General features: G+C 34.9%; 1 protein-coding gene across 2 annotated transcripts in view; it reads left to right on the top strand.

Moving 5' to 3' along the window:
- Positions 1–15,735, top strand: part of ITFG1 (integrin alpha FG-GAP repeat containing 1) — a 326,458-nt gene that overhangs the window by 258,220 nt on the left and 52,503 nt on the right. For both annotated transcript variants that reach the window (XM_028091250.2, XM_028091252.2), the window contains one exon: positions 12,409–12,487. In XM_028091250.2, the coding sequence (XP_027947051.1) occupies positions 12,409–12,487 (79 nt within the window). The remainder of the gene's footprint in view (positions 1–12,408; positions 12,488–15,735) is intronic.

Here is a 15,735-nt window from a genome sequence, read left to right as displayed (position 1 = left end):
TACAGTAAAGAATTTGATAAATATTTCTGACTTTAATCAAAATAATTTTGCTCACCAATATGGTCAGGTTCTGATGAAGGCTCTCTTCTTGGCTTACCAGGGGTCACCTTCTTGCTTGTTCTTATATGGCTTTTCCTAGGTTCAAGCACATGGAGACAGAGCAAGATCAAGCTCTTTGGTGTCTGAAGGGTTCCACCTTCATGACCTGTCTAACCCTAATTACCTTCCAAATATAATCACATTAGGGATTGAGGCTTCAACACAGAAATTTTGGGTGGAGACAAACATTCAGTCCATAGCACAACAAAAATCTATTTCCATAGGAGTGTGAGAAAGAAATTAATATGAAACTCACATTTGTGTTATCATCATTGCTGATTAATATTCCCATAATTTGGACTCCTGGCAGATTAACTTTTCAGGTTTCACATAAAGAATTTAAGATGTGGGGGCGCCTGGGTGGCTCAGTCATTAAGCATCTGCCTTCAGCTCAGGTCATGATCCCAGGGTCCTGGGTTCGAGCCCTGCATCGGGCTCCCTGCTCAGTGGGAAGCCTGCTTCTCCCTCTCCCACTCCCCCTGCTTGTGTTCCCTCTCTTGCTGTGTCTCTCTCTGTCAAATAAATAAATAAAAAATCTTAAAAAAAAAAAAGAATTTAAGATGTGTGCATAAATTCTTTTGTGAACTAGAGGCATTATTTCAGAAATTCTTAATCCTTTTAAATTGAAAATTCCATTATAATACAAATAAGCACTCCCCAAATTGAGATTTTCTTTGGACCAGCATTATAACCCAGTATGTAAAAGATATAGCAATAGTCCTAGCACCTCTACTGTATTAGAGACACAGGGTAAAAGTTACTCCAGATGTCTTGGCAGTCAGTGTAAGCATGATCGTTTTTAGTACATTTTGTACTGAACATTCATACAAATGCTAAATGGCACTATTTTGGGGGGAAAAAAAAAACTCTGAAACATGTGTAACACTATGACATGGAGTAAGACACCAGAAAGACATAGGCAGAGGTTATCAGTCATATCATTTCAACTGAGGAAGGCAAAGTAGGATTTAATTACTCATTACTTATATAGTATAAGGCAGTGGTTCTCAAACTTCTTGGTCTGAGGACCCCAAAGAGTTTTTCTTTGAATTAATTATCAATATTACTCTATTTGAAATTAAAACAAATAATTGTTAGTTTTTAATTCATTTAAAAATGAAAATAAACCCTTTATATGTTAATATAACCTATATTTTATGAGAAAATATATTTTCCAAATTAAAAAATTAGTGAAGAGTGGCATTGCTTTACATTTTTTTCAAATCTCTAATATCTGGGATAATAGAACACAAGATTCTTCTGTCTCTTTTTGCATTCAGTTTTTTATTGTTTTGGTTGAAATTCATGAAAAAAATTTAACCTCTCACAGATGTGTAGTAGAAAACAGGAATGTTTCATTTCATATTCAGATAATTGATACTATACCAAAACTGAACAAGTGGCAATTACTTAAAGGTTACTTATAATGTGGAATTTTTCCTACTGTTACATTACCCACTGGTTATTTAGTAGTCTGTTGTTTAACTTCCACACATTTGTGAACTTGTGTTTATTGAGGCTTGTTTTATGGTCTACTATATGGTTCCCCCTGCAGAATGTTCGATGTGCCCCTGATAAAAATATGCATTCTGCTGGAGGTGAGTGCAGTGTTGTATATAAGATTAAGTCATCTATTTCCTTGTTAATCTTCTGCCTCATTGTTCTATACATTAATGAAACTGGTATATTAATAATTATAATAGTATCCAAACATTATTGTTGAATTATTTCTTCCTCCCATCAATTCTTCATGTATTTTGGAACTCTCTTGTTAGGTGCATTTATAATTCTTATGTTTTCTTGATGGGTTGACCCTTTTATCATTATAAAATGTCCTTTTTGTATCTAGTAACAATTTTTGTCTAATATTAGTAAGGCCACTCTAGCTGTCATTTCATTGCTATTTTAATGGTATATCTTTTCCATGCTTTTACTTTCAACCTATTTGTTGTCTTTGAATTTAAAGCATGTCTTTTGTAGGCAGCATATAGTTAAATCATATTGTTCTATCCATTCTGCTAATTTCTGCCTTGTGATAGCACTGTTTTAATCCATTTACATTTAATATAATTATTGATAAGGGAGGATTTCTGTCTGCTATTTTTCTCTGTGTCTTATGTCTTTTTTTTTCCTCTGTTCCACCATTACTGCTTTATTTTGTGTTACATGTTTTCTAGGATACGATCTTAATTCCCTTCTGTCTTATACTTTTTTTTTTTAAGATTTTATTTATTTATTTGACAGAAAGAGACAGCGAAAGAGGGAGCACAAGCAGGGGGAGTGGGAGAGGGAGAAGCAGGCTTCCCGCTGAGCAGAGAGCCTGATGCAGAGCTCCATCCCAGAACCCTGGGATCATGACCTGAGCCGAAGACAGACGCTTAACAACTGAGCCAACCAGGCGCCCCTCTTATACTCTATTTTTTAAAGTTATTTTCTTAGTGGTTTCTCTCAGAATTAGTTTCTATCTTAGAAACAGTTCAATACCACCCTAATGTCAATAGCATAAAAAAAACTATACTCCAGTATACATCAGTTTACACCCCCCTCTTTTGCACTTCTGTTGTCATACAAATTACATCTTCATGTATTATGTTCCTGACAACATGGTTTTTTAATTATTGTTTTATGCATGTTTTAGATTAGATAGGAAAAAAAGCTACCAAAGAAATATATATTTATGCCATTGTGTTTATTTACTTATAGTTACCTTTACTAGTACTTTTTGTTTGTGTGGATTTGAGTTACTGTCTAGTGGACTTTCAGTTCAGCCAGAACAACTCCCTTTAGTATTTCCTGCTAGGTGTGTTAATAACCAATTCTCTCAGTTTTTACTTCACAGTGTGTTAATTTCCCTTTCATTCCTGAAGGATATGTTTTGCTGGATTTTAGACTTCTTGGCTGACAGTGTTTTTCTTTCACATTTTGAATATATCCTACTGCCTTCTGGCCTCCTTGGTTTCTGATGAGCAATCAGCTGTTATCTTATCTAGAGTCCCTTGTATATAATGGGTTATCTCTTGCTGCATTTAAAATTTTTTGACTTTCAGCAGTGTGACTATGATGTGTTTGGGGAGGTTTGACTATGATGTATCCTGGTGTAGATCTCTTCAAGTTCATCCTATTTGGAGTTTGTTCAACTTTTGGATGTGCAGTTAATGTGTTTAATTCAGGCAGTTTCAACCATTATTGCTTCACATTCTTTTTGCCAGTTTCTCTCTCTCCTCTCCTCTGGGACTCCTATTATTCTTGGTGTTCTTGGGGTGCTTCATATGTCACTGAGGCTCTGTTCTTTTTTTTCTTTTTTCTTTTTTAATGTTCCTTCCTCATCTTTCTTTTCCTCAAACTGGATAATCTGAATTGACATACCTTCAATGTTGTTGATTCTTTCTTCTGCCAATTTAAATCTGTTGTCAAGCCTCTCTAGTGAATTTTTCATTTCAGTTACTGTACTCTAGAATTCGGTTTGTTTGTTTTTTTTTAAGATTTTATTAATTTGACAGAGAGAGACACAACAAAACAGGGAACACAAGCGGGGAGTGGGAGAGGGAGAAGCAGGCTTCCTGTGGAGCAGGGAGCCCAATGCAGGGCTCGATCCCAGGACCCGGGGATCATGACCTGAGCTGAAGGCAGATGCTTAATGATTCAGCCACACAGGCACCCCTAGAATTTGTTTTTCTGTGTGATTTCTATCTCTTTATTGATACTCTGTTTTGGTGAAACACTGTTTTCATAATTCCCTTTGATTCTTTCGGCATGATTTCCTTTAGTTCTTTGAACACATTTATAATAGCTGATTTAAAATCTCTGCCTAGTAAGTCAAATATCTAGGCTTCCTTGGGGACAGTTTCTATTGACCCCTTTTTTTCCCTGTGTATGAACCAAACTTTCCTGTTTGTGTCGTAATTTTTTGTTAAAAAACAGACATTTTATAATAATAACGTGTTAATCCTGGAAATCTCTCCCCTGGGTTTGTTGTTGTTCCTGTTTGTTGTTGTTGCTGCCATTTTTTTTTCGGTAATTTTCCTGGACTAATACTTTAAAATCTCTATTCTCTATTGTGTGTAGCCGTTGAAGTCCCTACTCAAGTTAGCCTAATGGTCAGATCTGATTGGATAGATGTTTCCTTAATGAGACATGAGATGAGAAATTATGGCCTTTTCGGGTCTTTTGGCTGGAAACAGTGTTGCACATGTGTGTGGCCTTCCAGATCTCCAGGAATGTGTCAGAGTTTTTCAAGGCCCATCTTTGAACATCTCATTCATATTTTTTCTTTTAAGATTTGTTCAACCTCTCATTAGCCCAAACTGATATCAAATAAACAATTGCTAGTGATTGTTTTTTACAAATGTTCCAGTTTGATAAGGCTGTCCACACAGAACAAGCTCTCAGTCTTGCCAAATAAGTTAAATACTGAGAATAGAGCTTGTCAGGAAGCTGCCAGACACATCAAATAGTTACAGTTCTCTGGGGATGGGGCTTTGGGGAACTCCCAACCTGTTCTGCCAAACCATCCATTAGAAGCTAGGCTTTTCATTTTAACAGCTAACTTAGTTGCAGAGCTGTTGATTTTCAAGGCTAGAGTAAAGGTTCTAGGAATAGGGCAAATTAAAATGCAGCAAAGTGTATTATTCTTACTGATATTCAGTTCTTTTCTTGAAGAGATATTCCTCAGAGGCTTGCAAACCTTCTCTTGATTTCCAGAGTCCTGAAAAAGTTTATTTTGACAATTTTTTTGCCAATGTTCTCATTGCTTTTATGAAGGAGATTTTTGAGGACCTTACTGTACCATTCCAAAATGATTCTCCCCTACTCTATTACTTTAAAATCAATTGATCTAGCTTTACTTGAGAACCACGGCAACAGGCCCCTCCCCCAGAAGATCAGCACGAACAGCCAGCAAGCCAAGACCAAGTTTACTGATCAAGGAGAACGGGAGAACTCCAGCGCTAGGGGAATACTGCATATAGAATTCATGGCTTTTTTTACAATGATTCATTAGTTTTTCAAAGTTAATTTTTTTACCTGTTTTTTTTTTAATTTCTCTTTTTCCCATTTTCAGCCAACATCTTATCAATCCCTTTTATAAAAAAAATTTTTTATTTTTCATTTTTAGAGTCATATTTTATCCCTTCATAGTAGTTACCCTTATTTTTGGCATATATATATAAGTTGTTCTCTCTTTAAAATTTTAAGATACAGTTTCTTCCAACAGATCAAAATATACCCTAAATCACTATGTATGGCTTTGTTCTAGTCTCCTCCCTGATCACATTCTCTCCCTTTTTTTTTCTTCTTTTTTTTTAAATCTTCTTTTTTCAAACAACTTCTTATCTTATCAAGTCCTTTTATAAAATCTTTTATAATTTTCATCTTTACAATCATCTTCTATCCCTTCATTGTATCAACCCTTATTTTGTACATATATAAGTCTTTCTTCCTTTAAAATTTTAGGAGCACTTTTTTCTAACAGACCAAAATACACCCAAAATCTAGTGTGTGGCACTGATCTATGCACTAGGCTGATCATATTTGATCATATTCTGTTTTTTTTTGTATTGTTCTCTAATTGTTTTTAGCTTCTTCTTTTTTTTTCTCTCTTTCTTTTTTCTTTCTTTCCCTTTCTTGTCCCCTGGTTTCAGGTCTTTTCTGATTTGTATACAGTATATTTCCTGGGGACGTTGTTAACCTGTTAGCATTTTGTTCTCTCATTCATCTATTCTCCTCTGGACAAAATGACAAGACAAAAAAAATCACCTCAGCAAAAAGAACAAGAGGTAGTACCGTCCGCCACGGACCTACTCAGTACAGACATTAGTACGATGTCGGACCTAGAGTTCAGAATCATGACTCTAAAGATACTAGCTGTGCTTGAAAAAAGCATGGAAGTTATTAGAGAAACCCTTTCTGGAGAAATGAAAGAACTAAAATCTAACCAAGTCGAAATCAAAAAGGCTATTAATGAGGTACAATCAAAAATGGGGGCACTAACTGCTAGGATAAATGAGGCAGAAGAGAGAATAAGCGATATAGAAGACCAAATGATGGAAAATAAAGAGGCTGAGAAAAAGTGAGATAAACAACTACAGGATCACGAGGGCAGAATTCGAGAGATAAGCAATACGATAAGATGAAACATTAGAATAATTGGGATCCCAGAAGAAGAAGAAAGAGAGAGAGGGGCAGAAGGTATATTGGAGCAAATAATAGCAGAGAACTTCCCTAATGTGACGAAGGAAACAGGCATCAAAATCCAGGAGGCACAGAGAACCCCTTTCAAAATCAATAAAAATAGGTCAACACCCCCACATCCAGTAGTAAAACTTACGAGTCTCAGAGACAAAGAGAAAATACTGAAAGCAGCTCGGGAGAAGAGATATGTAACCTACAATGGTAGAAATATTAGATTGGCAACAGACCTATCCACAGAGACCTGGCAGGCCAGAAAGGACTGGCATGATATCTGCAGAGCACTAAACGAGAAAAATATGCAGCCAAGAATACTATATCCATATAGGCTATCACTGAAAATAGAAGGAGAGATCAAAAGCTTCCAGGACAAACAAAAACTAAAGGAATTTGCAAACATGAAACCAGCCCTACAAGAAATATTGAAAGGGGTCCTCTAAGCAAAGAGAGAGCCTAAAAGCAGCATAGATCATAAAGAAACACGGACAATATACAGTAACAGTCACCAACAGGCAATACAATAGCAGTAAATTCATACCTTTCAATAGTTGCCCTGAATGTAAATGGGCTCAATGCCCCAATCAAAAGACACAGGCTGTCAGATTGGATTAAAAAACAAGACCCATCAATATGCTGTCTGCAGGAGACTCATTTTAGACCCAAAGACACCCCCACATTGAAAGTGAGGGGGTGGAAAACCATTTACCATGCTAATGGACACCAAAAGAAAGCTGGGGTGGCAATCCTTATATCAGACAAATTAGATTTTAAAACAAAGACTGTAATAAGAGATGAAGAAGGACACTATATCCTACTTAAAGGGTCTATCCAACAAGAAGGTCTAACAATTGTAAATATCTATGCCCCTAACATGGGAGCAGCCAATTTTATAAGGCAATTAATAACAAAAGCGAAGAAACACATTGACAACAATACAATAATAGTGGGGGACTTTAACACCCCCTTGACTGAAATGGACAGATATAAGCAAAAGATCAACAAGGAAATAAAGACTTTAAATGACACACTGAACCAAATGGACTTCACAGACATATTCAGAACATTCCATCCCAAAGCAACGGAATACACATTCTTCTCTAGTGCCCATGGAACATTCTCCAGAATTGATCACATCCTAGGTCACAAATCAGGTCTCAACCGGTACCAAAAGATTGGGATTATTCCCTGCATATTTTCAGACCACAATGCTTTGAAACTAGAACTCAATCACAAGAGGAAAGTTGGGAAGAACTCAAATACATGGAGGCTAAAGAGCATCCTACTAAAGAATGAATGGGTCAACCAGGAAATTAAAGAAGAATTAAAAAAATTCATGGAAACCAAAGAAAATGAAAACACAACTGTTCAAATGATACAGCAAAGGCAGTCCTGAGAGGAAAGTATATAGTAATACAAGCCTTTCTCAAGAAATAAGAAAGGTCTCAAATACACAACCTAACCCTACACCTAAAGGAGCTGGAGAAAGAACAGCAAATAAAGCCTAAACCCAGCAGGAGAAGAGAAATAATAAAAGATCAGAGCAGAAATCAATGAACTAGAAACCAAAAGAATGGTAGAACAGATCAACGAAACTAGGAGCTGGTTCTTTGAAAGAATTAACAAGATTGATAAACCGCTGGCCAGACTTATCAAAAAGAAGAGAAATGACCCAAATCAACAAAATCATGAATGAAAGAGGAGAGATCACAACCAACACCAAAGAAATACAAACAATTATAAGAACATATTATGAGCAACTCTATGCCAGCAAATTAGATAACCTGGAAGAAATGGGTGCATTCCTAGAGATGTATCAACTACCAAAAGTGAACCAGGAAGACATAGAAAACCTAAACAGACCTATAACCACTAAGGAAATTGAAGCAGTCATCAAAAATCTCCCAACAAAAAAGCCCAGGGCCAGATGGCTTCCCAGGGGAATTCTATCAGACATTTAAAGAAGAATTAATACCTATTCTCCTGAAACTGTTCCAAAAAATAGAAATGGAAGGAAAACTTCCAAAATCATTTTATGAGGCCACCATTCCCTTGATCCCAAAACCAGAGAAAGACCCCATCAAAAAGGAGAATTACAGACCAATATCCTTGATGACCATGGATGCAAAAATTCTCACCCAAATACTAGCCAATAGGATCCAACAGTACATTAAAAGGATTATTCACCATGACGAAGTGGGATTTATCCCCGGGCTGCAAGGCTGGTTCAACATCTGCAAATCAATCAACGTGATACAATACATTAACAAAAGAAAGAACAAGAATCATATGATCCTCTCAATAGATGCAGAAAAAGCATTTGACAAAGTATAGCATCCTTTCTTGATCAAAACTCTTCAGAGTATAGGGATAGAGGATTCATACCTCAATATCCTAAAAGCCATCTATGAAAAACCTACAGTGAATATCATTCTCAATGGGGAAAAGCTGAGAGCTTTTCCCCTAAGGTCAGGAACGCGGCAGGGATGTCCACTCTCACCACTGCTATTCAACATAGTATTAGAAGTCCTAGCCACAGCAATCAGACAACAAAAAGAAATCAAAGGCATCCAAATCGGCAAAGAGGAAGTCAAACTCTCACTCTTTGCAGATGATGTGATACTGTATGTGAAAAACCCAAAAGACTCCACCCAAAACTGCTAGAACTCATACAGGAATTCAGTAAAGTAGCAGGATATAAAATCAATGCACAGAAATCAGTGGCATTCCTCTACACCAACAACAAGACAGAAGAGAGACAAATCAAGGAGTCGATCCCATTTACAATTGCACCCAAAACCATAAGATACCTAGGAATAAATTTAACCAAAGAGGCAAAGGATCTGTACTCAGAAAACTATAAAATACTCATGAAAGAAATTGAAGAAGACACAAAGAAATGGAGAAACGTTCCATGCTCATGGATTTGGAAGAACAAACATTGTGAAGATGTCAGTGCTACCTAGAGCAATCTACACATTCAATGCAATCCCCATCAAAATACCATCCACTTTTTTCAAAGAAATGGAACAAATAATCCTAAAATTTGGATGGAACCAGAAGAGACCCCGAATAGCCAGAGGAGTGTTGAAAAAGAAAAGCAAAGCTGGCGGCATCACAATTCCGGCCTTCCAGCTCTATTCCAAAGCTGTCATCATCAAGACAGTATGGTACTGGCACAAAAACAGACACATGGATCAATGCAACAGAATAGAGAGCCCAGCAATGGACCCTCAACTCTATGGTCAACTCATCTTTGACAAAGCAGGAAAGAATGTCCAGTGGAAAAAAAGACAGTCTCTTCAACAAATGGTGTTGGGAAAATTGGACAGCCACATGCAGAAGAATGAAACTGGACCATTTCCTTACACCACACACAAAAATAGACTCCAAATGGTTGAAAGTCCTAAACGTGAGACAGGAGTCCATCAGAATCCTAAAGGAGAACACAGGCAGCAACGTCTTCGACCTCAGCCGCAGCAACTTCTTCCTAGAAACATCGCCAAAGGCAAGGGAAGCCAGGGCAAAAATGAACTATGGGGATTTCATCAAGATAAAAAGCTTTTGCACAGCAAAAGAAACAGTCCACAAAACCAAAAGACAACCGACAGAATGGGAGAAAATATTTGCAAATGACATCAGAGAAAGGGCTAGTATCCAAAATCTATAAAGAACTTATCAAACTCAACACCCAAAGAACAAATAGTATTTAGAGGCTCAAATCCCCTGCTTGCCTCAGCTTGGTAGATGATTTCCATGTCTATTCTCACCCTGGGGTTTTATTCCCTGGAAAGGTTGCTGAACTGCAGAATGCCAGGGACATCGCCTAACCCAAATCCTAACCCTACCCCTAACCCTAACACTTAACCCCTAATCCCTAAACCTAACCCTATGTGAAGGTCTCTGAACTGCAAGATAGCAGGCACATACCCTAACCCTGGCTCTAATTCTAACCCTATATTTGGGGGTGGGAGGGTCAGTATGGTATATATATATATATATATATATTTACACACACATGCATTGGAATATTACTCAGTCAAATAATGAAATCTTGCCCTTTGCAATGACATGGATGGAGCTCGTGAGTATTATGGTAAGCGAGATAAGTCAGAAAAAGACAAATACCATATGATTTCACTCATGTGGAATTTAAGAAACAAAACAAACAAGCAGAGAGAAAAAAGGGGGTTGGGGAGAGAGAGAAATCAAGAAACAGAGTCTTAACTCTAGAGAACAAACTGATGGTTACCAGAGGGGAGGTGGGGGGGGGGATGGTTGAAATAGGTGGTAGGGATTAAGGAGTATACTTCTTATTATGAGCACTGGGAGATGTATGGAAGTGTTGAATCACTATATTGTATGCCGAAAATTAATACTACACTGTATGTTAACTCATTGGAACTTAAATAAAAACTTTTAAAAAATTGACACTACCCAGTACACTTGAAGATACATACATATATATCCTTTGACTTTACAGTTCTGCCTCTGGGTACCTAACTCCTGATAAATGTTAGCACTTGTGCGTCAGGTGACATACATAAGAATGCCATGTTTATCATGGCAAAAGAAAAATGGAAACAAGTGTCAATCAGCAATAAAATGACAAATATTTATGCTGTAATCATACAATGGCATACTCTATTAGCAATGAAAATGAACTATACAGCTACATGCTTAATCATGGATGTGTCTCAAAAAATCTATTTTAAAAAGCGAGTCACAGAAAGATACAGTATGGTTCCATTTACATAAAAATTAAAATAGGCATAATCAAATATATTTTAACATATTTGCATAAATGATAAAACTGTAAAGGAAAAAATAATTGTATGAAGAATATAATTCCATCATGTAACGTCTATGCAACTATCCGTGGTTTGCTTTAAAACTGTTCCTATCTAAAGAACAATGCTCTCTCTTGCCCATCTGCAAAACAGAGATATAGATAAGGAATCTTGGTAATTCTTCTACTGAAGTAGTATGCTACATAAAGTGTAATATTCTTTTTTCTACATAAAAATACTTCATTGATAAGGTTGTTTTTATTATAAATTTGTGTGATATTCTTCATGAATCTTTATTCAGTTATATCTTGAGTAATTCCATTCTTAGAACAACCTGTTTTCTCATGGTCACTAAAAGCCCATAGACTTCTAATGTTCTTAAAATATCAATCAGGTAATTGTCATATCAACAAAATTAATTTAATTTCTTGCCTGTCATCCTGGAGGAAAATCATTTCTAGCACATGATTAGACTATCTACATGTCTTTGTTAACTTTTCCCTACTTTATTGGGGAGAACAGTAGAATTTTTAATTCTATGAAGTGTTCAAAGAATTTCTTGATCATTTTGTCACCTCTTCTTAAGATACCCGTTGCAGACATTGGTTTCTTTATAACCCTATTTAATTAGCCTTTATATCTAAAGAGAATAAATCACTGTATCAATGTGTGAGGAATGTTCCAGAAATAAGGAACAATATACAAATTGGAGACAAACCTCACCATTGTAACTAAGCTCTGCCAATTATTTTTTCCTTAACTGGAAAATAATGTCTTCTCTAAGTCTAGTACAAGAGAATAAGTGGGTGGAACGACTCATTGATATTTTTCATTCCATTATAATTATTATGGGTGGATTTTATTCATTTTGATATTTATTGGGAAAATGTAAACTATGTCCAATCCATCCCAGAACGGAAAAGCAATGCTAGATTCTACAGAAATGTCATAATAAAATTCTCATACCTCTATTCTGGGTAGAACCAAAAGTAGTAAGGAAAATTTTGCTTAAAATATTCACATTTATATAATAAAGAAAAGATAATAGATCTTAGAAATGTATAACAAAACTAATGAACTATGTAAATGCAACTAACAAATAATTTAAAATGTTTATCATTTAAAGCTAATTGTACACATTTAAAGTGTTTCTACTAGCAGAGGTTTTCTTTTAAATAGTTAACAAGTTGTCTATTTATGGAAATGTTCTCTAAGTACTGCCATCTGTTAATAATTATATATATAAGAACATTTTACTTTATTTGTAATAGATTTTCCTGAAACTTCAAATGATTCACTTACTTTCCGAGGCTTTACTATTCCTTTTTTATTGCAGCCCTTTGGAGTAAATCAGCCTGGACCTTATATCATGTATACAACTGTAGATGCAAATGGATATCTGAAAAATGGTTCAGGTAAGACTAGATACAATGTCTATAATGCACAAAAACACCTTTAATCAATCTATTGGCAAGGTAAGCTGAATGACAAAAATTATCATGTTTTCACATGCTTTATAAAATCTTCACTTTTTCTGTTATAGTCCCTGCACATCAGTAGATTACAAAAAGGTCCTCATGTCAAATGTATTAACACTCATTCCTCATATATCCCTATTGTGATGGAGCCAAATCATTATCCTTATTTTTCAGTTGAAGTGACAGAGAGATTGGGAGAAATTACTGGAGTTATCTTGAGCAAAGTGCGAAGTGGTAATTAGTTAACAAAGCTATTCTTAGAAGAAGTAAAAATTAGGAAACCGATCTACAACCTAGACTAATTCTAGTTTTCTCATATGTGGACTAGAAGCTAGAATGTTACATAGAGGTTTTTTAGTAAGTGATTATAAAGAAAAACTTCTGGTTATATATTTGAATAAATAATCAAGGGATATGCAACCAAAACAAAAAGGAAATAAGACTAAACAAAGGATGTCTGCTTTTAACAGATGGCTAGCTGACGGAGATGAGGTCCAAATCACAGTAAATACAACTGTTCTAATTTCAACTCTCTAAGTAAGAAAAGGAACCCTAACATATTAATAGGCTTCTTTGAGACTCCTAGAGTCCTAACCATGAAGAAATATAAACAGAGTTACTGTTACTCCTCTACTTTTATGCACCAAGAGAACAAAAGAAAGAAACAATTCATTATATGGCCATTCTCATTTTATATAATGGCCTAACATAAACATACCAGAGTGTATTTCCTTTTTAGCTAATTGTACACATTTAAGACTCAATCATAATACTGCTTCAACACAGAAACATTCCATAAAACAAAAGCTGTTTAATTAAATTCAAGAAGAAATTGACAAACACAACTAAAATCAAACACTTTAGTACACCATTGTTGGGATGCCTGGCTGGCTCAATTAACCAGGTTAAGCATCTGCCTTCACCTCAGGTCATGATCCCAGGGTCCTGGGATCAAGCCCCACATCCAGCTCTCTGCTCAGCAGGGAGCCTGCTTCTCCCAGTCCCCCTGCTGTGTTCCCTCTCTCGCTTGTGCCTCTCTCTCTGTCAAATAAATAAATAAAATCTTTTTTAAAAAAATAATAATATACCATTGTTAGGGAAACTTAAGGTAAGATAATTTGAACAAATTACTTATTTATGTTTTAATTCAGGTACATATCAAACTGTACAAAAAAGTTTCTGGGACCAGCTGACTTTATCTTTTATCAGTTAATTATATTTGAGTTTCAGATGGAGATAATTTCAGTGCTAAGTAAGGTGTTCCAGAACACAAGAAAAAAAGATGAAGTTACTTATTTAATGAAGTAAGCATAACTTAGGCAAGGCCAGCATACCTAAAACCAAAAACTTAGCTCACTGGTCAATTATTAATGAAAAATGCTATCTAAAATACCAACAATTTTAATTCATCTGTATTTTGAAAGAATTGCTTACTTAACATCATCAAGTAGATAGTTATCTCCAAATGCACTAATAGCTTAAAGTGGGGGAAATCTCTTCATTAACATAACAACAGATCAAAAAAGTTTAAAGACCCATCTTCCTCTTTTTTTTTTTTTATGCAATGATATATTGTGTACATTTTTCCATGTCTGTTTATATAGGTAATTTATTTGGGGATCATTTTGTATATTGATACAATAACTACTCTAGACATGCCACTGTTATTTTTCTTTTTTTCAGTATAATATAACAATATAACAGTAAAGATCTTTGTACATATATTTTTTGCAGTTAAATGAATAATTCTCACTCCGTAGGAAAAAAGCTAGAAGGATATTCATCAAATTAACATTTATCTTGGGGAAGAAAGATATTAAGAGATTCACTTCCTACTAGGTACATTAACTACTTACTACTTTTAGTTCTTTTAAATTTAATTTTTAAAAAATAAATTTTACAACAAATGAAAGGCTATTAAAATATTCGTAAAGTTAGATGTGAAAATGTTTTTTAACTGTGAATGTTGATTCATTCAAAAATATATATTTAATGAGTCTCTACTACAAATAGGCATTGATACCTAGTAGAATATCTTACTAGGTGCTAACAACTCATTCAATAATACTCAGTATCCATTGCTGTTTTTAAGTGAATGGAAGAATATTTCCTTAGCATGATTTCCTTTAGTCTGTCCCAAAACAATAATGGAACACTGGGTCTGTTCTTACTAAATTAAGTATTTAAGAGTAATTAATTTTTTCCCTGAATTGTGGAAGGAATTTGTGGGCATAAAAGAAAAGGAGAAAATATCTACAGAAAAGATAAATGCAGTTGAATGCATAAATCAAATGAGCATGTAAATTTTTATGGCAAAAAATCAAAACTAAAAGGTATTAGTAATCTTGGAAAATAATTAATAAACTATACTATTTTATAATAATTTCCAGCCTCTGACATATTTTTAAATAATTTTGATTAAACAAACATATTTATGGTATAACATTTGGGAGTGAGGTACATCTGCATATGTAATCCAAATTGTGTCTGTTTATAAGTGTACCTATGTGTAGGAAAAATATAAGAACAAAAATGACATATACAAATGTTACCATGATTATGTCTTGATTGTGGGATTTTCCTCTCTATATTTTTTCATTTTTCATTTTACTACACTGATCATATATTGCCTTTAAGAAATTAATAAATAATAATAATAAATATTTTAAATATTTCAAGCATGTGCTACATTTCTTGCATAAATATATGTTCTAAACAGGGAAGTAGCACTTAATTCGATTGATTCAAGAAGTGCTCTTAAAGCACTGGGTGTTATGCACAAACAATGAATAATGGAACACTACATCAAAAACTAATGATGTAATGTATGGTGATTAACATAACAATAAAAAAATTATTTTAAAAAAAGAAGTGCTCTTATGAAACCCCCCTCCAAATTTCAAAGGATGAAAATTCCTAGTTTAAATGCTAAGCATGTTGAAGTCTACAGAAATATTGCTTGCTTAAACCATACATACCTTCCAACCCATCTAGCCCCACTAGAGAACTTTATACTCTAGAAAGAGAATGACTACATATATGTACTTCAGAAGCTGCAACCCTGGTTTTCTCATAAAGTAGCTAAGGGTCGGTACTTATTAGTGGGTCATGAAATTAATTTGGTGTGGCTTATGACAAGGACTTTTTATTTAATAGAATGAAAGAGAACAATAGAAAATATCAGA

This window comes from Eumetopias jubatus, unplaced genomic scaffold, assembly GCF_037043125.1.
Source record: "Eumetopias jubatus isolate StellerSeaLion01/CBP00866 unplaced genomic scaffold, mEumJub1_p1.0 scaffold_10, whole genome shotgun sequence".
Lineage (NCBI taxonomy): Eukaryota > Metazoa > Chordata > Mammalia > Carnivora > Otariidae > Eumetopias > Eumetopias jubatus.
Note: the sequence above shows the minus strand (reverse complement) of the source record. Positions and strands in the feature narration are given on the sequence as shown.